Source organism: Theropithecus gelada, chromosome 8, assembly GCF_003255815.1.
Source record: "Theropithecus gelada isolate Dixy chromosome 8, Tgel_1.0, whole genome shotgun sequence".
NCBI classification, from domain to species: Eukaryota; Metazoa; Chordata; class Mammalia; order Primates; family Cercopithecidae; genus Theropithecus; species Theropithecus gelada.
Window position 1 is genome coordinate 70,466,610 of NC_037676.1, and position 23,870 is coordinate 70,490,479.

Below are 23,870 nucleotides of genomic sequence, written 5' to 3' on the forward strand. Positions count from 1 at the left end.
CAGTTTGTTATGATTTCTGTTCTTTTACATTTGCTGAGGAGTGCTTTACCTCCAACCATGTGGTCAATTTTGGAATAAGTGTGATGTGGTGCTGTGAAGAATGTATATCCTGTTGATATGGGATGGAGAGTTCTGTAGATGTCTATTAGGTCCACTTGGTGCGGAACTGAGTTCAATTCCTGGATATCCTTGTTAACTTTCTGTCTCATTGATCTGTCTAATGTTGACAGTGGGGCTATTAAAGTCTCCCGTTGTTATTGTGTGGGAGTCTCTCTTTGTAGGTCTCTAAGGATCTGCTTTATGAATCTGGGTGCTCCTGTATTGGGTGCATATATATTTAGGATAGTTAGTTCTTCTTGTTGAATTAATTCTTTACCATTATGTAATGGCCTTCTTTGTCTATTTTGATCTTTGTTGGTTTAAAGTATGCTTTATCAGAAACTAGGATTGCAACTTTTGCTTTTTTTTGTTTTCCATTTGCTTGGTAGATCTTCCTCCATCCTTTTATTTTGAGCCTATGTGTGTCTCTGCACGTGAGATGGGTCTCCTGAATATAGCACACTGATGGGTCTTGACTCTTTATCCAATTTGCCAGTCTGTGTCTTTTAATTGAGCATTTAGCCCATTTACATTTAAGGTTAATATTGTTATGTGTGAATTTGATCCTGTCATTATGATGTTAGCTGGTTATTTTGGTCGTTAGTTGATGCAGTTTCTTCCTAGCATTGATGGTCTTTACAGTTTGGGGTGTTTTTGCAGTGGCTGGTACTGGTTGTTCCTTTCTATGTTTTTTTTTTTTTTGAGACGGAGTCTGGCTCTGTCGCCTGGGCTGGACTGCAGTGGCCGGATCTCAGCTCACTGCAAGCTCCGCCTCCTGGGTTTACGCCATTCTCCTGCCTCAGCCTCCAGAGTAGCTGGGACTACAGGCGCCCGCCACCTCGCCCGGCTAGTTTTTTGTATTTTTTAGTAGAGACGGGGTTTCACCGTGTTAGCCAGGATGGTCTCGATCTTCTGACCTCATGATCTGCCTGTCTCGGCCTCCCAAAGTGCTGGGATTACAGGCTTGAGCCACCGCGCCCGGCCTTCCTTTCTATGTTTAGTGCTTCCTTCAGGAGCTCTTGTAAGGCAGGCCCAGTGGTGACAAAATCTCTCAGCATTTGTTTATCTGTAAAGGATTTTATTTCTGCTTCACTTATGAAGCTTAGTTTGGCTGGATATGAAATTCTGGGTTGAAAATTCTTTTCTTTAAGAATGTTGAATATTGGCCCCCACTCTCTTCTGGCTTGTAGAGTTTCTGCCGAGAGATTCACTGTTAGTCTGATGTGCTTCCCTTTGTGGGTAACCTGACCTTTCTCTCTGGCTGCCCTTAACATTTTCTCCTTTATTTAAACTTTGGTGAATCTGACAATTATGTGTCTTGGAGTTGCTCTTCAAGAGGAGTATCCTTGTGGCATTCTCTGTATTTCCTGAATTTGAATATTGGCCTGCCTCACTAGGTTGGGTAAGTTCTCCTAGATAATATCCTGAAGAGTGTTTTCCAACTTGGTTCCATTCTCCCCATCACTTTCAGGTACACCAATCAGATGTAGATTTAGTCTTTTCATGTAGTCCCATATTTCTTGGGAGCTTTATTCATTTGTTTTTACTCTTTTTTCTCTAAACTTCTCTTCTCACTTTATTTCATTCATTTGATCTTCAATCACTGATACCCTTTCTTCCACTTGATCAAATCGGCTACTGAAGCTTGTGCATGTGTCATGTAGTTCTCATGCCATAGTTTTCAGCTCCATCAGGTCATTTAAGGACTTCTCTACACTGGTTATTCTAGTTAGCCATTCGTCTAATCTCTTTTCAAGGTTTTTAACTTCTTTGCAATGGGTTTGAACATCCTCCTTTAGCTTGGAGAAATTTGTTATTACTGATGGTCTGAAGCCTTCTTCTCTCAACCCGTCAAAGTCATTCTCCATCCGGCTTTGTTCCATTGCTGGCGAGGAGCTGCGTTTCTTTGGAGGAGAAGAGGCGCTCTGATTTTTAGAATGTTCAGCTTCTCTGCTCTGGTTTCTCCCCATCTTTGTGGTTTTATCTACCTTTCGTCTTTGATGATGGCAACGGTACTGATGGGGTTTTGGTGTGGATGTCCTTTCTGCTTGTTAGTTTTCCTTCTAACAGTCAGGACCCTCAACTGCAGGTCTGCTGGAGGTCCACTCCAGATGCTGTTTGCCTGGATATTTCCAGTGGAAGCTGCAGAATGGCACATGTTGCTGCCTGATCCTTCCTCTGAGAGCTTTGTCTCAGAGGGGCACTCGGCCGTATGCAGTGTCAGTCACCCCTACACTGAGGTACCTCCCAGTTAGGTCACTTGGGGGTCAGGGACCCACTTGAGGAGGCAGTCTGTTGTCAGATCTCAAACTCCGTGCTGGGAGAACGACTACTCTCTTCAAAGCTGTCAGACAGGGACATTTAAGTCTGCAGAAGTTTCAGCTAGCTTTTGTTCAGCTATGCCCTGCCCCCAGAGGTGGAGTCTACAAAGGTAGGCAGGTCCCTGGAGCTGCAGTTGGAGCTTCCCAGCCCCTTTGTTTACCTACTCAAGCCTCAGCAATGGCAGACACCCCTCCCCCAGCCTCACTGCCACCTTGCAGTTCAATCTCATACTGCTGTGCTAGCAGTGAGCAAGGCTCTGTGGGTGTGGGACCCTCCCAGCCAGGCGCTGGATATAATCTCCTGTTGTGCCATTTGCTAAGGTTGTTGGAAAAGCACTGTATTAGGGTGGGGGTGTCCCAATTTTCCAGGTACCGTCTGTCATGGCTTCCCTTTGCTAGGAAAGGGAATTCTCGGACCCCTTGTGCTTCCCTGGTGAGGCAATGCCCTGCCCTGCTATGTGGGCTGCATCCACTGTCTGACAAGCCCCTGTGAGATGAACCCAGTACCTCAGTTGGAAATGCAGAGAAATTGCCCGTCTTCTGGGTTGCTTACGGTGGGAGCTGCAGAATGGAGCTGTTCCTATTCGGCCATCTTGGAACCTCGATTTCAGTGTATTTTTCTTTCAGGGATAGTTTCTGGTGGTATCTTCGTAGGTAACATTATCAAGAACAATAGAAGTTTTCAAATTAATGTTTAATCCCACCTTCAATTTTAAAAATGTGGGGAAATAAAAAGTATCCCCTACTAAAGGTTACATTTCCTATTCGTAATTACTTTAAAAACGTGTTTTACTGCAACATCTACATAACATCGATTTATGGCAAATTGTTGTGACTACAAATTCAGAGATCATCACCCTAGATTTTCATGTGTTTTATTTAATGCGTTAGGGTCTGAGTAACCCTCCTCCACTAGTAATAAAAACATTTGGGGTTGCCCTCAGGAAATAGCAATATAACGATTAGCTACCAAGCAAAATATCAGTGTTCTGACAGTGAGCATGCTGAGAGCTGGCAAATAAATCCACAGTAGGAAAACAGAGCTCAGAACCATAAACCTCGAATAGTTCTGGTTTCCCATGTCATTTCATTGTGAGTTACAGTGTGGCCCAAAAGGGGTATTACAGCTCCCCACGTGTTCAGTAAAATGCATTTCAGCCCTTGAGAGATTGGCTTCCTTGCTCAGTACAGTTTGAATCAATATTAAATGAGGCAGTAGGTTTCTGGAGGTTTTGAAATATAGAACTGATTTTAGAATAAAACGGTTGTTTTTGTCTGTAATTGTGGTAAATGACCAAATGTAGGAGGCCTGTAGGTTTTGAGAGACTCTTCTATCTAATTTATTATAGAAATGTTTGTTGTTTTTTTTTTAATGCTTTTATTTTATTTTTATTTTTATTTTTTTGTTTCTTTTTGAGACAGTGTCTTGCTCTGTCGCCCAGGCCGGAGTGCAGTGGCCGGATCTCGGCTCACTGCAAGCTCCGCCTCCCGGGTTTACACCATTCTCCTGCCTCAGCCTCCCGAGTAGCTGGGACCACAGGCACCGCCACCTCGCCCGGCTAGTTTTTTTTGTAGTTTTTAGTAGAGACGGGGTTTCACCGTGTTAGCCAGGATGGTCTCGATCTCCTGACCTCATGATCCGCCCGTCTCGGCCTCCCAAAGTGCTGGGATTAGAGGCTTGAGCCATCGCGCCCAGCCTATTATAGAAATGTTATGAGTCATCTTAAAAGGGAGGGTTAACATGTAAACAATATCCACTTTAAGCAAGAACTGATATCTTCAAAAGCAAACTAAATATAGTATAATGAACCTAAGTTAGAAATGATTGAAATACAATATTTTGCATGTAAGCCAATTTAGAAAACGAAGCTTTGTCTCTCCAGTGAGACTTAGTTGAGGAGGGGATGGGAGACACTTCTCCGGCATCTAGAAATGGGGTTGGGAAACAGGAGATTAGTTCACATGCTTTTCCTGACCTTCCTTTAGTTCTGCAGTTTGCTATATAAAATAAACTCAAGATCTGGTGTCTAAGATCAACTGGGACAAAACCTGAAAAAAAAAAATCACCAAGAATTTTATCAGCAAATGCCCAAATTATAGTCTGGTAGACTTTACTTTAACTGAACTTGGTTTTTAAAAGAAATATTGGCACACATTTGTCTTTAGCTTCATGTAATTATTGTAATCTTATAACATCATAATTTACTCCAGGGTTATTTTAGTGAGCACTTCTTTAGGATAAAAAGGACTATAAAAATATAAAGTAGAAACCTTTTACATAGTGGAAATATGATGAGATTTGAGAAACTGTGATTTACTTGTGTTCCTTAAGTTTTTCCAAATAATGTACTCCCATAAAGAGGAGGCTCCTCTACACAGACTTACCATGGGCAGGGATCACACTCATCACTTCAGGTCTTTCTTGCTATACTTTATGAGGTCAGTATCCCTGCTTTCCTCAGTTCACGGGGGAGATGCAGGCTGAGAGTAGAAGTAACCTGGGTACAGCTCCATAAGACTGTCTTTAAACCCTTCTGTTGTCAGCTGCCATTTTGCATTCGGAAAGAGGTTCCAAGATAGTTTGAAAGTAGTGAAAGACAGAGAATAAATGGACATGGGATTGGGGGAGGGGTTTGTACAATGGTACTAAGAAGCTGACTGAAAGCGGAAAGCAGTTGTGGGTTGTGGGCAGTAAGTAGGATACTGGGATAATGAGGTGGAAAGTGGGAGAGGATGAAGAGTTTGCCTTTGAAAATGTTGTCACTGGAAAGCAACTGAAGATGCTTTGAATACAGTGTTGATAAACTGTTATGGTTGGGTACTTAGTAAATTACTTTGGTAATTTACTTAAATTGTTCTTTGATATCATGTAAATATAGAAATGTTTTCATGTCAACCAAAGAAGTAACCAAACCCACTAACTCCTAAACTCTGATGCCCAAGGCTCTGTATGTTTGAGCTGAGGCTGTTTCCCCAACCTCATCTCCTTCTCCCTGTGTGCACCAGCATATTGAGCTCCACACTTGTTCATGAGCAGACTGAACTGGCATTAACCTCAGGGCCTTTGTACTTACTCTCCTTGAAGTGGTCTTCCCCAAAACAATACCTCCCTCTGCCATTACACCCTTCACTAGTACCATTCCACTTTCTAATCTGCCACAAAATTTATTTTTTCTGGGTAAATCATTCCCACCCGATATTATACATTTACTTCTTTATTTTCTTTGTCCTCTCACTGAAATTTGATCATCAAAAGAGATGGGACTTGGCTTTGTTCACTGTTGCATCTCCTACACACTGGAGTAATGGAGATTTGGGGGTCTGAAGTTAAGTAAAATAAAGTCAGAAAGAATTTAGAAAATTACAAAACAAAATAGGAATGAAAGTTAATATTCAGAATATAAGAAAAAATAAATTGCTATGTATTTTTAAATTGTTGTCAAATGCAAAAAAAAAAGAAAAGAAAACGTCTCTAAGTTTCTTTAGCATATGAACCATACATTTGAAAGAATATGCCACAGAGTAGTTTCTGGCTGTATAGTTTCAACCCTTTTGTCCTCCAGAACATACACATTTCCCATCCTGGGGGCCTCAGGATATGGGTGTATTACATCATGACCTCTGGTCCTGCACCTCTTTTCCAGCATTGGGTGATTGTGTGCAATGGGCAGTAGGAATACTCTAGATGCCATTTCTACACAGAATACTACAATAACCCAGCCATCAATGAAAGTAATTATTGTCCAATAAATAGGTCCCAGCAAATCTAGCCTGAATGCATCCCAACTCAACTTTCTTTTTTTTTTTATTTTTATTTTTTGAGACAGAGTCTCGCTCTGCCACCCAGGCTGGAGTGCAGTGGCCGGTTTTCAGCTCACTGCAAGCTCCGCCTCCCGGGTTTACGCCATTCTCCTGCCTCAGCCTCCCGAGTAGCTGGGACTACAGACGCCCGCCACCTCGCCCGGCTAGTTTTTTTGTATTTTTTAGTAGAGACGGGGTTTCCCCGTGTTAGCCAGGATGGTCTCGATCTCCTGACCTCGTGATCCGCCCATCTCGGCCTCCCAAAGTGCCCAACTCAACTTTCTTCAGCTCGGTTTCAAGAGTAACCACAGCCAATTGGACACTACCCAACATTACAGAAGGAAGCTGGGGTGTAAAGAAGACAGCAGCTATGTCATTTGCAGTTAAAACATTTTGCTTTTGCACATTTGTAAAGGTATGTGACTATGTGAACACAGTGCTAATGCCCCTCGCAGAACCTGGAAAGGGATTCGTACAAGTAAGGGGCCTTGAAACCCAAGCTTTTGTAGCTCCACAGTAAATCCACTCCTGCCAGCAACTTATGGTATTTGTAGGTACAAAGTAGACAGTCAAAAAATGTTTGGCAAACTAATAAATGAAAGAAAGAATCATGCAATAAAATACATTTTAATACGTCTTCCTTAGCATTGCTGAATCAAAGTGTCCTTCAAATTAAATGGAACCCATTAACTGTAGGTTACATTTATCATATTAAAACTGTGCTCAATAACTGAGTGGTTTGGAATCTGTTCTCAGTTCAAAATATGTCAAGGAGATTTATTAATTATAAGCACAGATATATTGACCTTTTCCTTTTTCTTCCTATGGGGAAATTAAACATTTCTATGTAACTTTGCTACCCTATCAAGTGTGCTTCCTCACATGTATACTCATAGCAGAGCCATTACTTGGAATGTCTTTTTACTAAAATTATGGACAAACTTTTTTCAGTGCCTATGTTACAATTGCCTTTTTATGAAGGACAAATACTACTCTGTGGCATTTATTTCATTATTTTGTGGCTTCTAGGGAAAGAATTGTGTGAATATTTTTAAAGTGATGTTGTAGTAGAAGGAGCTGAAAAATTGAAGACCTATATTTTCCAGGTGGGGTAAAAATATAGATTTATTCAAATTTTAGTTTAATTGTAAAACAGAGTTCATGTTAGAAAGAAGATTGGGGCATCAGGTAAGAAACCCCGTATTGGGCTGGGCCTGGTGGCTCACACCTGTAATTCCAGTACTTTGGGAGGCTGAAGCAGGTGAATCATTTGAGACAAGGAGTTCAAGACAAATCTGGGCAAAACAGTGAAAACCCATCTCCACAAAAAATACAAAAGTTGACTGGATGTGGTGGTATATTCCTGTAGTCCCAGCTACTTGGAAGGCTGAGGAGGGAGGATCACCCGAGCCCAGGAAGTGGAAACTGCAGTGAGCTGAGATGACGCCACTGCATTCCAGCCTGGGCAACAGAGTGAGACCCTGTCTCCAAAAAAAGAGAAACCTCGTATTGAGTGAGGGTTCCTGGCCTTTAATATGCTCCTTTCTTTCTCTTGCCCAGGGATAGCATATCAGTCTCTCTGATCATTAGAAAGTGCCTATAAAATCAAATGAGCTCTTGTAAACCTGCCTCTGAGTATATATTTATGCACCACTGAAAAATGGTGTGCCACCTTCTGGACCTGGAGTCCATCAGAGAATGCCAACATCAGAATGTTTCTTGCAGATGCTGATTTTTTCCACTTGACATTCAAATTGAGACAGTTGGGAGAAGATGAAAAGCTACTGGGCAAATAATGGTATACTGACAGAAGAGTGGCGGCCTTCCTGAGGGGCTTTCTTCCGCATGCTTAGTTTAGGAAAATGGAATTCTGTGATGCTGTGAGTGGAAATACAAGGCCTTGATTGGACCCATCAGCCATGATTCAAATTACAGGCACTATTTCCCACCTTTATGTGACTGCCTCTTTTTAACACTTTTTACTTTTTTAACATTTCATATTAACTTTGGGGCCTAACTGGAAGATACATGATGGTTAGCACGAAAAGACAAATAAAGGTGCAACCATCTGTTTTTGAAATGCTGGGGAAAGAGAATATACATATCCATTTGAAGGTAGACTTTTCTCTTAGGTGATATGTGATTGATTGTAAGTCATACTTTGAGATGTCCTTTCAGAGAGCATGTTCCTGGGCACATTCACTTCCTGATTACAGTAAAATCTTTTAAAATCTCTGGCGGGTAATTTGCTGCTGTACTGCTGCTTACTACAACTTGAGGTAGGGAGAAAGAAATCAGTTTAAAAGGATTAAGAAAATGAATAATAATCGTTGACTGTCTATTAAAAACCCTTCAGAGTGTGTAGGTCTTGTTTATAAGCGAGTACACAAGAAATAGAGCAAGCTGTACTTTATCAGTAAAGCACAGACATATTTCAGCATGACTAGAAAAAGATAAAGATTTTTTTTCACCCCTTGGCTTCATTCAGCTGGTGTAATGAGCATTATTGATTAAAATGTTAGGATCAATAAACATTTAAAATTGGAGTGGAGGAGACCTTAAGGAGGAGAAAAAGGTTACGCTCTGTTGAGTAAACTGGCAATTAAATGCTTTGTAGAAAACTAATTTTTTTTTTCGTTTTTTTGAGATGGAGTCTCGCTCTGTCGCCCAGGCTGGAGTGCAGTGGCACCATCTCAGCTCACTGCAAGCTCCGCCTCCCGGGTTCACGCCATTCTCCTGCCTTAGCCTCCTGAGTAGCGGGGACTACAGGCACCCGTCACCACGCCCAGCTAATTTTTTGTATTTTTAGTAGACACGGGGTTTCACCATGTTAGCCATGATGATCTCAATCTTCTGACCTCGTGATCCACCTGCCTCAGCCTTCCAAAGTGCTGTGATTACAGGCATGAGCCACTGTGCCCGGCGGAAAACTGATTTTTTAAACATGAACTGTTAGTTATACTGCTTGGCCTTCATTGGCATAGACTGTTCTGCAGCTCACGTGTACATGTAAAACAATATGCATTGTTATCAGACTCACACACTGAAAGTTTGTGAACATCATGTACAACTAGAACTTAATAATGAAACTTTAGTGCACCTGGACATGTGTTAATAATAATAATGAATTCTCTGCAATGATAATGAGAAAGCTGCCTCTTGAGTCATTTAACAGCCAATGGAACTTACGTATTTCTCCTTAGAATGCAGTTATGTGTAATCACACAGTTGCACTTTGTGAGGTTCTGATATTACAACAGTAATGTTTTAAATCCCTGTCTCCTCTTTTTCTTAATTATCAGTGTCAAAACCTACCAAATGCATTGGACTTCTGTGTTAGAGCCTCATAACCAAGAACTTCCGTGTTACAGCCTCATAACCAATGAGTTAGATATTTCTCCCATAGAAACAATTGCACTGTAGAACTTACTTTTATTTGCAGGGAAAAATACTAGACAGATCTCGGAGAATATACAAATAAAACAACAAACTACAGGGAGGTAAATGCAAAAATAAGGAAAAGACTAATTAAAATATGAATATGTTAAAAAAAACAAGTAAAACAAAATCCATTAATACAATTTTAGGAGAAGCATCTAAAATTGACAGTTTTTATGAAATGCATGCAACAGATACTCTTAAAAGAACAATTCAGAGACCAGCACCTGAAAATGTTAACAAATAAACATAGGCTTTAAGGGGTACTGTTGAGATCAATGTGGAAGAACATAAAAGAATGCCTTAAAGAGAAGGAAAAGAACAGCCAGGCACAGTGGTTCACGCCTGTAATCCCAGCACTTTGGGAGTCCATCCTGGCCAACATGGTGAAACCCCGTATCTACCAAAAACACAAAATTAGCTGGGTGTGGTGGCACGCACCTGTAATCCCAGCTAGTTGGGCGACTGAGGCAGGAGAATCGCTTGAACCTTGGAGGCAGGGGTTGCAGTGAGCTGAGAGTGAGCCACTGCACTCCAGCCTGGCGACAGAGCGAGACTCTGTTTCAAAAAAAAAAAAAAAAGAGAGAGAGAGAGAAAGAAAAGAACAAAGACTCACCAGTCACTAAATGCTGGTTAGAATACTTCTCTCAGGGCTGCTCTGGGTATCACATTTCTATATAACTAGTTGCGAGTTCCTTTTGGAACTTTTACAAATGCGCTTTTAGATTGGGTCCAAAAACACATTTTAAAAAATCAATTCTGACCTCAATAAATAGTAATTTCGCTGTTTATTCTTCTACAATATTTGTGCATAAATCACTATAAATCTATTAATTATCAATATCTAGAAGTTAATGATAAATATTCTTTAGTCATTTCTTCTAAATTACATGAAATATCATTAAAGAATAATACTCAGGAATAAAACTTGTTCTAATTCTGGTTATTTAATTTTCTGTAGATAAGTGCTCTTATAAACATAGTTCATCATGGGTTTGTTTTAAATTTAAATACTTAATTTCTGACCCCAGTAGTGTACCTTTATAATCTATTTTTAAACTGGTGTTCTATGTAGAAAAATCAGCGGTTCGTTGTCTAGCCACTTTTATTTTGGCTGGTGCCTTCTGATTTTGCAATTAGTAATCCACATCATCTCAAAGGGTGTATCAGGAATCATGGGGTCTGACTTGCCCTTGCCTTGACCCCCAGGTGCACCCTGAGCGTGACGCTGGAGCAAGCCATCATTTTGGCCAGAAGCCACGGATTGCCACCTCGCTACATCATGCAGGCTACAGATGTGATGCGGAAGCAGGTAGGTCTCATGGAGACTTGAGAAGAGTTGTTTTATAGGCCCTGGACTTGAAGATTCCTTTGTTCATTTATCAGGGGTCTGACAGGTGCCTGGATGTGATGTACAGTTTACTAGGCTCAAAGGTAACTCATGAATGAGAAATGCTCCCAGGGAGAAGATGCTGCAGGCACCAGTCTGAGGTTCTGCAAGAATCTTAGATAACTCTGGAAAAAGGGATGTCTATGCAGTAATCTGCAGTCAGAAAGGGACTTGACTAAGTGGAATAAAGTAGCAGTGAATTTGGCGTTTATGTAAGGAACAAGTAAAAGCACATATGGCATTTTTTGGCAATTGTTAGTGGTAAAGCTTGAGGTGGAGAGGGATAGGGGCAAGGAAGAAGAGGAAAGAATTGAGGGTCCTGCTGGCTCCTGGTGATGCCAAGGGACTTTCATGCCATACTCAGCGTGTACATTAATCCAAGGATAAAGCACTTACCTCGAATTTTCCTTTAGGGGATAAATAGCAGTCTTTGGACTGTCTTCGGGTCATTGGAGTACTTACAGGCGAGAATATACTCTCTTATAAATAGAATGAACTTTATTCTATACAGTAGCCCAATAGTATTCTAAGTGTGGTGGTTTAGTTTTTAACTCTTAAAGTTATTTTTAAAAATGCACTAAGCTCCAATTTACTAATTATGAAAATGTGCTTAATCTAGCAGAAAAGATAACCTACAGAAAGACAAATCAAAAGACACAAATTTTATATGTTATTCTACTACCTTTTCTTTGGGCAACCACAATAAATTGATTTAACAAATTTCTCTACTTGCTGACTTGGTTTGAGTTGCCCAGTGACAGTGAGTGATTTAGTTTTTAAGATATGCTTTGTAATTATGACTACTTTGTTTATTGGAAGCTTAGTGTCTAACTCTCAGGCAAACATATAAATCCCTCTGGGCTTGCTCCCAAGACTATATTGCAGAATGACGACAAAGCCCATGAAAAAATCAACTGAAGAGGCCAACATCAAGCTGGTGTCTTCAATGCAGAGATCAGGCACAGGGAGAACATATTGGTACTTCTGGTTAGGGCTCAGGAGCTGAAGATTGAAAACCAAGATCTTAGAAGGTCTAAGAGAGATTTGTTAAGTAAAGGTTAGAACTAAGAAGCATGTGACGTACTGTGGGCCAGCTGGAAAGGATGAACACAGATGTGATTTGCCAGAAGATTTAGGAAGGACTTTTTGGACATATATACAAATTATGCTTCAAAAAGTAGATCCAGGTAAACTTATGATTATTCATATCACAGTTGAGATTTAAGTTGCCAAGAAATACAGAAAGAAATCAACTTTCTGTTTGATCATGTTGCTTATTAGAGTAGGTTTGTGGGAAGACTTGGGAAGGGCCATCTCAAAATTATAGCTTATGACAAGCAAAAGAAACTGGAATTTACTTTCTTTTAGAATATTCCACTAAGGAGGTAGTTATGAGTTGGTGACATATCCATTTCTACCTTATAGATTTGAATAGTCATAATCATATCGAATACTTTAACTTTTTAAAACTAAAAATGGAAATAGAGAAAATAGAGATAAAGTAATATTGATATTATGTAGGCCCCAATGACTCACTTAACTGGTGTAAAGCTCTTTAAAATACAATGTAAATTATATTTATATAGTATTATTATATTGTTGTATATAAGTATAGTATAATTTTAAAAGTCATGGGATTCCTTATAAAATTCCTGTTGATATATAAACCTCACTATTTTGTCAGTATATATCACTTGTTCTTCCCCCAAATTTTTTAAAAAACTGAATACATTTGGAATAGGTAGCTTTCTTCCATTGTTACTTGTTCCTCTGCCCCAAGTTGTGACGTCCCAATGGCTATGAGAGGCAAAGAAATAAGGTTTAACTTCTTTGTGAAAGATCATAGAGCCTGGGACCCTCTTTTAAGGAAACTGGGCAGACTGGTGACCCCAGAGATTTCTTCAAAAGTCCTCCTGTCGCCGATTCTCCTTCCAGTGTTCAGCAGTAGCAGGCAGTGAGATTTGTGGCTGAAGTCCAATCCACAAGCCAACTCTTACCTACTTAGGGTTTGAGCAGTTAGAATGCAAGTCTGAATGAAAGGTCTAGCTTGGATTTTCTCTCCTTTTTACCTTTCAACCTCAGGGACAGTTACTTAACCATTTAGACTCAGCTGTTTAGAGACCAAGTGGTTAGATACTTGTCATCTTCAGTATATATTGAAGTAGTTGCATTATTGCATTATCAAATTTGTATGATGATATATTAAAGAATAATATTTAGTGTCTATTACAGTTTTACAATATATAAATGAATAATATAATGAAAAAATTAAGATTTTTTAGTTTTTTTGAGAATAAGAAGCTTTTTGGCATGATTTATTATTCTTATTTACAATTTCAGTATTGTTTTCCTCTACAGATTTTGGGTATATACTTTTCATAGAGTTGTTATTTTAACTCACTGCTTGAGTTTGAAGGAAAGATAAAAGACAGAAGAGAAGGGTACTATGTCTTTCACGATGTTTTGCTAATGATTATAACAACCTTAGGCATCACTTTATTAACCAGCTGATTTGATTATTAAAAGGCTTGCAGTAGAAACTGTCATTTACATTATAAATTTAAATTTTTCTATGCCATAAATTATATATTTCTAGCGCTCTTTGATGGCAGCCTAGAACAAATGTCTTTTTTTTTTTTTGAGACAGAGTCTCACTCTGTCACCCAGGCTGGAGTGCAGTGGCCGGATCTCAGCTCACTGCAAGCTCTGCCTCCTGGGTTCACACCATTCTCCTGCCTCAGCCTCCTGAGTAGCTGGGACTACAGGCGTCCGCCACCTCGCCTGGCTAGCTTTTTGTATTTTTTAGTAGAGACAGGGTTTCACCGTGTTTGCCAGGATGATCTCGATCTCCTGACCTCATGATCTGCCCATCTCGACCTCCCAAAGTGCTGGGATTACAGGCATGAGTCACCGCGCCCGGGCACAAGTGTCTTCTTAACCTTTTTAATAAAAACTGGGATTCCAAAGTATCCTGACCCCTTACCTTCAGTATCAAAGCATCACACTGGGCACTAAGAACAAAGACATGAGGTCGATGTGGTCCTTGCCTAATCTCACGGTGGACACATGCATAGGAAAATCACGATGTCACGGGCACAGGCAAGCAAGTTTCTATAGGGTAAGTAACCTCAGCATATCAAGACTCAGAACAGGAAGCAAATGAGTAGACTGAGCCCCTCCCTGGCTGGGACAAGTCTTACTCATTTTTGTATCACAGTTTCCCAAAATAGTACCTAGTACAAAGTAAATGCCAAAAGATGTTTGTTCAATGATTTCATTCTAACTAGGATAGCTGGAGAAGGGCTTCATGCAGAACATGAATTTATGATAGGGACTAAGAGCACAGAGTAAGTTTTTGTTTAGTTTTAGATTTAAGGGATACATGTGCAGGTTTGTTACATGGTTACGTTGCATAATGCTGGGATTTGGACTTCTATTGAACCCATCACCCCAACAGTAAACATTATACCCAATGGGTAATTTTTTAATCCTGTCCCCCTTCCTTCCTCTCCCCATTTGGAGTTGGCAGTGTCTGTCGTTTCCATCTTTACGTCTATGTATACTCATTGTATCGTCCCCACTTAAAAGAGAGAACATGCAGTATTTGATTTTCTATTTAAGTGTTAATTCACTTAGGATAATGGCCTCCAGCTGCATTCAGCCTGCTACAAATAACATGATTTTATCCTTTTCATAGCATATAGTATTCCATGGTGTATATGTACCACGTTTTTTATCCAACCCACTGTTGATGGGCACTTAGGTTGGTTCCATGACTTTGCTATTGTGAATAAAAGAGAAAGACTCGTGAGCCAAGCAGCCACAATTTGAATTCCAACTCCAGTGTTGACTATCTGGGTGATTCAGGGGAATATTCTTAGCCTCTTTGGTACTTAGTTTCATCAGTATTAAAACAAGGATAATAATAGTACTTGTTTCATAGTGTTGTGAGGATTAAATAAGTAAATATACTTAATGCACTTAAAACAGTGCCTGATATGGTGAGTGACCAATCAGTTATTAACTAAGATGATATTTGATATGGAACTTGGGAGATAAATATGATGCAGACAGGACAGGAAGGGGGCAGGAAGAGTGTTTAAGTAGAGGGAGCAATATAAGCCAGAGTGTAAAAACGCAAGTAGCTGGAATGTTGAGTTTATGAACAATATAGATGAATTTAAAGTGAAATGTGCCAACTGATGTCTTCACCATGACACCATCAGTTTTATTTGAAACCTTTTAAGAAAGCAAACATTTTTCTTAATGGAGCTACTTAATGGAAATACTATAAGGCTATAGACAAAAAGCATTGTACACAAATACTGCACACTAGTTAGTAAATCTGTTTTTCACAGGGTATGATTTAGGAATTCTAAAACTAATTTATGTGTTACTAAGAATGAACAAATAAGTTATTGTAAATAATGAGAAGCTGATTTCTCACTGTCTGAGAAAAAAGTTACAAATAAGGAAAGGAAGAAGGCTGGAATCTGGAATGAACCCTATGCTACTGGATTGAAATCACATGTATCAGTATGAACTGATAAATACACACACAGACACATACAAATATGGATAGATGTAGTAATGACTATAGATGTATGAGTATGTTTGTATATGTAAATTAGCCCTGCCTGCTGGAAAGGCCTAGTTGCAGTTATCCTCCCAGTAGTAAAGAGCTCACTCAGTGTCCAAATCTTGGCGTCTAAATACCATTCCCCAATAAAAATAGCCAGGGCCCCTTGGAGAAATGGTAAATTACCAGATGAGACAAGAAAGACAAGTCTGGAACATCTTGAGGTGCCAGAAAATAAAGGAGTACTAAACAATGATGGCAGCATATTAAAAAGGCACAAGAAACAACCAGAAAGAGCTCCCAGTGGCCAAAACTGAAACAATTTTAGCAAAATAATAATAATAATAATAATAAGTATTGGATTATATCTCATGGAATAAAATAATTATGAGTCCACACTGATTTAAATACATACTTGAATAAATAAATAATTTAGAGAGAAGAGATTACTCTTTTTAACAGAATTCCAGTCCATAACAAAACAATATTATTGTTGTAGGCAAGATACAGCAACGGAGGCTAAAATCAGTGAGTGAAAGTTTGAAGAGAAACAGGATATTGCATAGTCTCATAGTATATCCCCAAACATATTTATTAACTACAGAAAAAAAAAAAGCAATGAGTAACTTTACAGTGGCACAATCTGGCAGACACCAAAGTGATCAAAGTTAATGTTAGCGGTGATAAGATATGACGACATCCTGTATCCCCTGATAGGATGCACTGAGAAGGGCATGACATCACTTCTGTGATTTTCTTGCCCCAAGTGCATTTCCTGTTTCTAATCATGAGCAAACATCAGACACACCCAAACTGAGACATTTTGCAAAGGAATAACCAATACTTATCAAGAGTGTTAAGGTCATGAAAGGCAGGAAGAACCTAAGGAACTGGCAGAGATTGGAGGGGAATAAGGAGACATGTAAGCAAAAAGCAATATGGGATCCTAGGTTGGATCTTAGAACAGAAAAGATACCTTAGTGGGAGAAAATGAAGAAATTTGAATAAGATGTGCAGTTTAGTTGATAATATTGTACCAATGTTAATTCTTAGTTTTAATAATCATACTGTGGTTAAGTGAAGAGTTACCCTTAGGGGAAGCCACATGGAGTATGTAAAGTCTCAGTTCTGTCTGTATTTTTCGCTAAGTGTAAAATTACTTCAAAATAAACAGTTTTCTTTGTTTGTTTCTTTGTTTTTGTTTTTAAAGACTGGTCAAGTGCAGTGGTGAAAAGTGGGGAAAGAGCAGAACAATGAGTTCAATTGATCTGTAACTGTCTGTGAACAGTCAGTTGAGATAACTGCTTTTGGATTAGCCAAAATAGTTTTTCTTAAGTCCATAATTGCAATTCCTAAATTTCTTCCCACCTTTCTTTTTGATGCCACACTCCCTTCCCTATTTGTTTTCCTATTTTACGTCCTTTTTGAGAGAATATGTTATTTTTTTCCTTCTTTTTATCTTGTTTCTTTCCTTAGTTCAGAATGTAGTAGCTGGAGAGAGAGTTTCAGAGTTTTTGGACAACTCTCCTTAACCTATTCCAAACCCCAAACTCTGGTATTTGGTCCTATGTAGTAATTAATTTTCATGAGGAACTAAAGTGATTATAACTTCATTCATGAACTTGACAGACTGTGAAGACTTTTTCATTGCCAAAGTAGATTGTATTATAAACTCTGAGGCAGAATTACTAGGTTTCATAGATCTGCATGGACGTGGCTTGTCCAGAAATTGCTTCAGAAGTAGTTAAGAAAATATCTTTTTGCTAGGTAGTAGTAAACTTAAAATAGTTAATGATTCAGGTAAGAAAAAAATAGGTGTGATAAAACTGTGATTTCTGTTCCAGAAAAGTGGTAACACAGAGCAGGTATTTATACTCTGCTCATTTACTATTTTCAACATCTTTTTAAAATTTTTATTTATTTTTATTATTTTTCTTTTCTTTTTTTTTTTTTTTTTGAGACAGGGGCTCACTCTGTCTCCCAGGCTGGAGTACAGTGGCACAAATATAGCTCACTGTAGCCTCAACCTCCTAGGCTCAAGCAATCCTCCTACTTTAGCCTTTCGAGTAGCTGGGACCACAGTTGAGTAGCCATGCCTGGCTAATTTTTGTATTTTTTTAGAGAGAGTCTCACTATGTTTCCCAGGATGGTCTTGAATTCCCAGGCTTTAGTAATCCTTCCACCTTGGCCCCTCAAAGTGCTGGAATTACAGGCATGAGCCACTGTGCCTGACCTGTTTTCAACATCTGAAGTATTGATTGCTTCTAGGAATAAAGACAAAGCAACATAACAGCACATTTTTTATTAAAAGCATTAATTTTGAAAATGCTCTGACGGCGATATCTGTCTTTCTCTTGGCTAATCTCCCTTGAAGTTAAAGACATTGTTGGAATAAGTATCCTACACATAGATGTTAATGGTGTGTTAAATGATTACTAACACATTGTAGGGATAAAAATGATTTTCCTGACTTTCAGGGAGCAAGAGTTCAGAACACAGCGAAGAATTTGGGAGTCAGAGACCGGACCCCACAGTCTGCACCAAGGTAAGTGCCTCCCCTGCTGTGCCCTTGCCCGAAAGATTTGCCAGCATTTTCCCGGCAGCATCCCTCTGCTAATGCAACCAATCTAGGATATGCCTCGTGTCGTACTGATTGTAATTACAGAGATTGCCCTTGAAACACCCAATGGCTAAGTATGATTACACATAAATGCTCTCAGAAATAAATGGATATTATTCTATTTTGCAAGTACTATCATGAATTCAAAAAGAAAAGCTCACACAGGCACTGCTAACATTTGAAATCCAGCCATGCCAAACAACCGAGATGACATTTTCATTTATACTTCTGTGACTGTACATGCTGTTCCTTCTAGCATGATTGCCTTTCCTACATGTGTTTGTATGGAAAACTCCTATTTCACTGCAAAACCTAGCTTAGATGTCATTTCCCCTTGGAGTCTTGCTTGAGTTTCCTTCCTCTCTGTACTCCCTTAGCATCTTTCATAGTGACCTATGATAAAATTTATCATATTTTGTTGCAATATATTGTCACATGTTCCTTTGCCCAACCTGAATATGAGTTTTCTGGAGGTAGAGAATTTTTTTTTTGGATTTTATTTATTACTTATCATAGTAAACATCAAATATCTGAACAGATTTCAAGAATGTCTGAATGAAGAAATGAATAAATGAGATTTTTGTTTATTATCTCAAATATTTACAGTTCACACAGCATCATAAGAAAGGACTCCCTTTGACTTTAAAATAAATGAACATAAATAATAGTCATCAGGGAAATGCTCTGGTTTTGATTTCCCTGGTGATGAGAGTAGGCAACCATCCGTCTTGAAGTGGGGAAAAGCTAAATAATTTCTTTTACATTTGATTGCTTTTATACATTTGTATTTTAACAAAAAATAGGCTCTTCCAAACGCTGCCACAGACAAAACACTATTTCTCTTTACAGAGCAGTTACCAGAGTGGGAATGATGGCTGCAGCATTTATGAAGTAATATTTCATTCTGAAAAACCATGTGGGTAGTGAAAGTGCTTTCAAAGGGAAAACATATTTTCCCCCTGAAAATGGATGGAGCACTCATGTTCTAATTGCATTTATTTTTAGTGCTGACTCCTAACTCTATTTCATCCTCAAGTTTTGTTAATGTTGTCTTTCACAGTTGATTAGGTTAGAATCTAAGGCTTTCTATTGCTAAAGGATTATTTTTACATACCCATTCTCCATCCAGCACCTTGGGAGGCATGGTACGTTTGGATAATAGACCCAGTGAAGTGTTAAAATTCCAATAAGAAAACAAGATCATGGCTCAACAAGGTGTTCTTAGCTAGACCTATAAACACTAATAAACCGTGAGGTGAGGATCAGACTTCAGCACCCTGATCAATAAACCAATATGCAAGCTGAACGCAAGAAAAGAAACCATATTGGGTTATGTTGAAAACACTTGAAACGAAACTCATTAAAATGAGCCAGCCATAAAGTTGACATTGTCTACAAGGGAGTAATAAGCCTGAGAGAGAAAGCAAGAGTAATTTTTAAAATTTATTTTATTTATTCTTTCATTCATTCTGCAAATCTTTATTGAGGACCTCAGAAATGCAAAGCACTCTGCTATGCCCCAGGGAGAGTATAAACCTGAATTAGAAGTAGCCCTGGCCCTCACAGAGTTTTCAGTTAAAAAGATGAAGCGAAGAAGGCATGATTACAAGGAAAGGTAGAAAACAGGAATCACCCTGTGGAGGGTGCAGAGAGAATGCCAAGGAGCACGGAGGGGCTGGGATCGCTCCCAACTGAGAACCTGGACTCCAGCCCCAAAGACAGTGAGTTGAAGAACACATTTGGCAATCACAGTGAGGCCATCTGTGGGCAAAGCTAGGATAATGTTTCTGGAAACATCTTACTGGAGCTGAAGTTTGCTATCTCTGTCTGAGATACTATTTGATTCAAATCCTCAACCCATGCCTATCAGAGTTTTACTCTCACCAACCACTTGACTTTTAAAAACATTTACTCAGAGCACATATGTTGAATTTCTGCTATGTGTCTTTAGGTGCCAGGCCCCTTGCTAAGAGCTAGAGGACAAAAGACATAGTGTCCTCCACCAGTTGTTGAAGTGCAGTAGAGCAACAATGGAATAGAATGAAAATAGTACACAGTGTGTGATGGAAATAGGCACAGATTGTCGTGAGAACACAGAGAAGGGACATAATGCAGCCTAACGACAGAGAGAAGAGGTCACAGAATACTCCTGGGCCTGTCAGCATTGTAATGCATGCCCCATACTGGGGATGCAATAGTACCAAGGACCACAGAAGACATGATGTTCTGAGAACTACGCCTAGACCTCAATGACTGGTGGTTGAATGTGATTCAAGTATAATGTGAAGTGAGGCTGGAGATGTAGGCCAGATCAGAAGAGACTTTTAGGAGTTCAGAAGAGTTTTGATTTTTACCTTGAAGACAATAGGGAGGCATGCGTAAGCTATCTTCCTATCTGGAAGATTTGAATTTTAGAATTTATCTCTGGCAACATCAGGAGGGCCCATTTGAGGACAGCTAAGACTGAAACAGGAGCTTAAAAAAAGATTATGGTGTATTGAAGCCAAGATGAGAGGATGGATTAGAGAGATATTTAGAAGACAGAATCAATAGTCTTTGGACACTAATTGGATAAAGGAGTTTAGGGAAAAGGAAGATTCTAGGATGACCACCAAATCTTTGGCTTATATAATGAGGTGCTCATGGTTCTTTCCCCTGAGACAGTGGGCACAGAGGGGAAGGACACGCACAAGGAGGAGATGGGGAGCTCAGCTTGGTAGTACTGAGATTGAGCATCAATCGTCATCCCTGGAGAGGACATTGTGGACGGTGGAATATACTGGTCGAAAGCCAAGGAGAAAAGAATAGGTGGCGCTATAGTCCTATGAGTCTTCGATATTTAGGAGGTAGGTGAAGACACAGAAATCAATTTCATTACGACGATGAATGGGTAAGAGAGATGAGAGAAGGTCAGGACACCCTCAGGGGATGTCAGCACTGAAGAGAAAGCAGAGGAAGTGGGGCTACAGAATCCAAAGTGAGCCATGGACTGGAGATGGTTGTTCTGGAATTCAAAAAGGACCAATCAGCCATAGTCACACTGCTGAGATAGTGAATATAATAGTTTAGGAAATCAGAAAGCTAGAAAGCAGAGTATCAGAGTTTAATAATTCTGAGGTAGGTAAAGCCTGCTCTGGGGACACCCTTGGCTCCAGTGCATTTTGTATCCTCCCCTTTAGCAACCTGTGTCTAAAAGATGTGTCCAGAACTGCTTTTGGCATTGGAGTATTAAGATGGATGAGAAACACTTCATGCACTCAAAGAGCATGCAGCCTAGTAGAATACAAAGACAAAATAAATTTAGAGAATCAAGTGAATGGGTATTGTGATAGGATAGAATGGGTATGTGAGGAGGGAGTACAAAGGACCTCTCCCCTCCCAGCTTCATACATTGACTCTTCAGGGCAATAAGCTTCTATTCCTCAAGAACCAAATATTACATTCCAGATGTCGGACTGCACATCCAGCACACTGGCTTTGTTCTCTGCTATGTCACAAAATCTGGAACTCTTGTGCTAGGAAAACCTGATTTTCTTTACTTGTTTAATCAGGAGGGGGCATTCTATAGTGGTTAAAAGTGAAAAAAAATGGGCCGAGCATGGTGGTTCATATGTGTAGTCCCTGCACTTTGGGAGGCTGAGGTGAGAGAATTGCTTGAGACTGGGAGTTCAAGACCAGCCTGGACAACAAAGCAAGACCTGTCTTTACATAAAATAAAAAATAAAAAATAGCAGGGTACGGTGGCTCATGCTTGCAATCCCAGCACTTTGGGAGGCCGAGGCAGGCGGATCAAGAAGTCAGGAGATCAAGACCATCCTGGCTAACATGGTGAAACCCCATCTCTACTAAAAATATAAAAAAATTAGCCAGGCATGGTGGCAGGCGCCTGTAGTCCCAGCTACTTGGGAGGCTAAGAGAGGAGAATCTCCTGAACCCAGAAGGCAGAAGGCAGAGGTTGCAGTGAGCTAAGATCGTGCCACTGCACTCCAGCCTGGGCAACAGAGTGAGACTCCGCCTCAAAATAAATAAATAAATAGCCAGGCATGGTGCTGTCTGCCTGTGGTCCAGTCTACTCAGGAGACTGAGATGGAAAGATAGCTTGAGCCTTGGAGGTTGAGGCTGCAGTGAGCTATGGTCGCACCACTGCACTCCAGCCTGGGAGACAGATTGAGACCTTGTCTCTTAAAAAAAGAAAGAAAGAAAGAAAGAAAGAAAGAAAAAGAAAGAAAAAATAAAAAATAAATGGCTATGTGACCTTATTTAGTTGGGATTTTTTTTTCCTCTCTGAGACTCACTTTTCTCATTTGTGAGATGGGGAGAATTGCCTTGGGACAGAGCATGATTGATGCTTTAACCTTGAAAGAGGCGTTTACTTTGTGGTCTCCTTTCATGTAGCTTTTATTTTTGCTATGTAGAAACGTGAAAGGCACCGTCTATAGCATGAAGTTGGAAAGTTCTGCTCTTGGCAGATTTGCATTTGGGCAGGAAATTCGGGCTACCTGAGCTCAAACAAGAATAGGAGAAAGAAGGCCAAAAACAAACCGTTTTCATGCAGGGCCACTGATGTGCATAGGTGGAATGAGAGTACAAAAGGGCCCCAAATGATGGGCAGACCAAGGCCTCACACTACCCAACAATTTATCTGCCAAAAAATAAATGTTTCAGTGCAGGATGAAAGTCCAACTCTTACCTATTACATTTCACTTAGAAACTTCATCTGCCTGTTCTAAATTCCCAGAGCTCTGCAATTTCCATTGCAAATGTGTCTGAACTCAAATAACCCTGAGTCACTTCCAAGAAGCCTCACAGAAGCTGAATCTGCCCAGTTCCACAATACCCAGAGCTATTATTTCATTAGGTGATCACAGGGAGTAGCCTTTTCTTCAATTTGCAAGGCAGACATTTCAAAGACTCGTCTACCCAGTGCTATTAGTTACATTACGTGGAAACGTGCTGAGCAAGGTAATGGAATGTGATGGCTCAGCCCAGATCTCATGGGGCAGGACTTTCGCCACCCATCTTCCCATTCCTGTCCTACGTGACTAAGCCCACTGTGCCTTTTCAATCATTAGGTAGCACTGTTAGGGAAATAAGAGGAAGGAAATTAAGAAGAAAAAGAACCTTCTTATTTCATTATCCCAGCCCTGGGAATGCAATTTGAAGTAACACCATATTCTTCAGCTGCAAAAGAACCTTTGAAGTACATCGGGTCAATTTAATGTATTCTTTTCTCTGGGAAGGATGAAATAAGCTTTTCTGATATGAGATGTCTTTATTTCAGTATTTGCCTCTTGCATGGAGATAACATATAGAGCATAAACCACCTTCCAGAATTGAAATACATTTTGCAAACCTCCAAAGTCAATAGCTTCTTCTACATGTTCTCATACTAGGAAAGCTCATTTTGTTAACCAGGAGTTATAACTCAGTATTAAATCTTGCTGATTCTTCTCCTTTGATCTATAATTAGCATGGGATTAAATGTCAAAGGGAGAGGAAATTTATAATTTGCTAAATTAGTCAACAATTCACTGAAGCTGCTTTCAATTTAGTCGGTAAAAGGGGTTGAATCACCACAGGTAGTCCTGGGTTTGGAGTGCTGTTATGAAAAGATGCCAAGTG

At 39.7% G+C, this 23,870-nt stretch overlaps 1 protein-coding gene across 1 annotated transcript in view; it reads left to right on the forward strand.

Annotated features, from left to right (window-relative positions):
• The window catches only part of PREX2 (phosphatidylinositol-3,4,5-trisphosphate dependent Rac exchange factor 2), a 290,803-nt gene that overhangs the window by 260,247 nt on the left and 6,686 nt on the right, over nucleotides 1–23,870 (forward strand). The window contains exons 38-39 of the mRNA XM_025394082.1: nucleotides 10,869–10,971; nucleotides 18,106–18,173. Of these exons, the coding sequence (XP_025249867.1) occupies nucleotides 10,869–10,971; nucleotides 18,106–18,173 (171 nt within the window). The remainder of the gene's footprint in view (nucleotides 1–10,868; nucleotides 10,972–18,105; nucleotides 18,174–23,870) is intronic.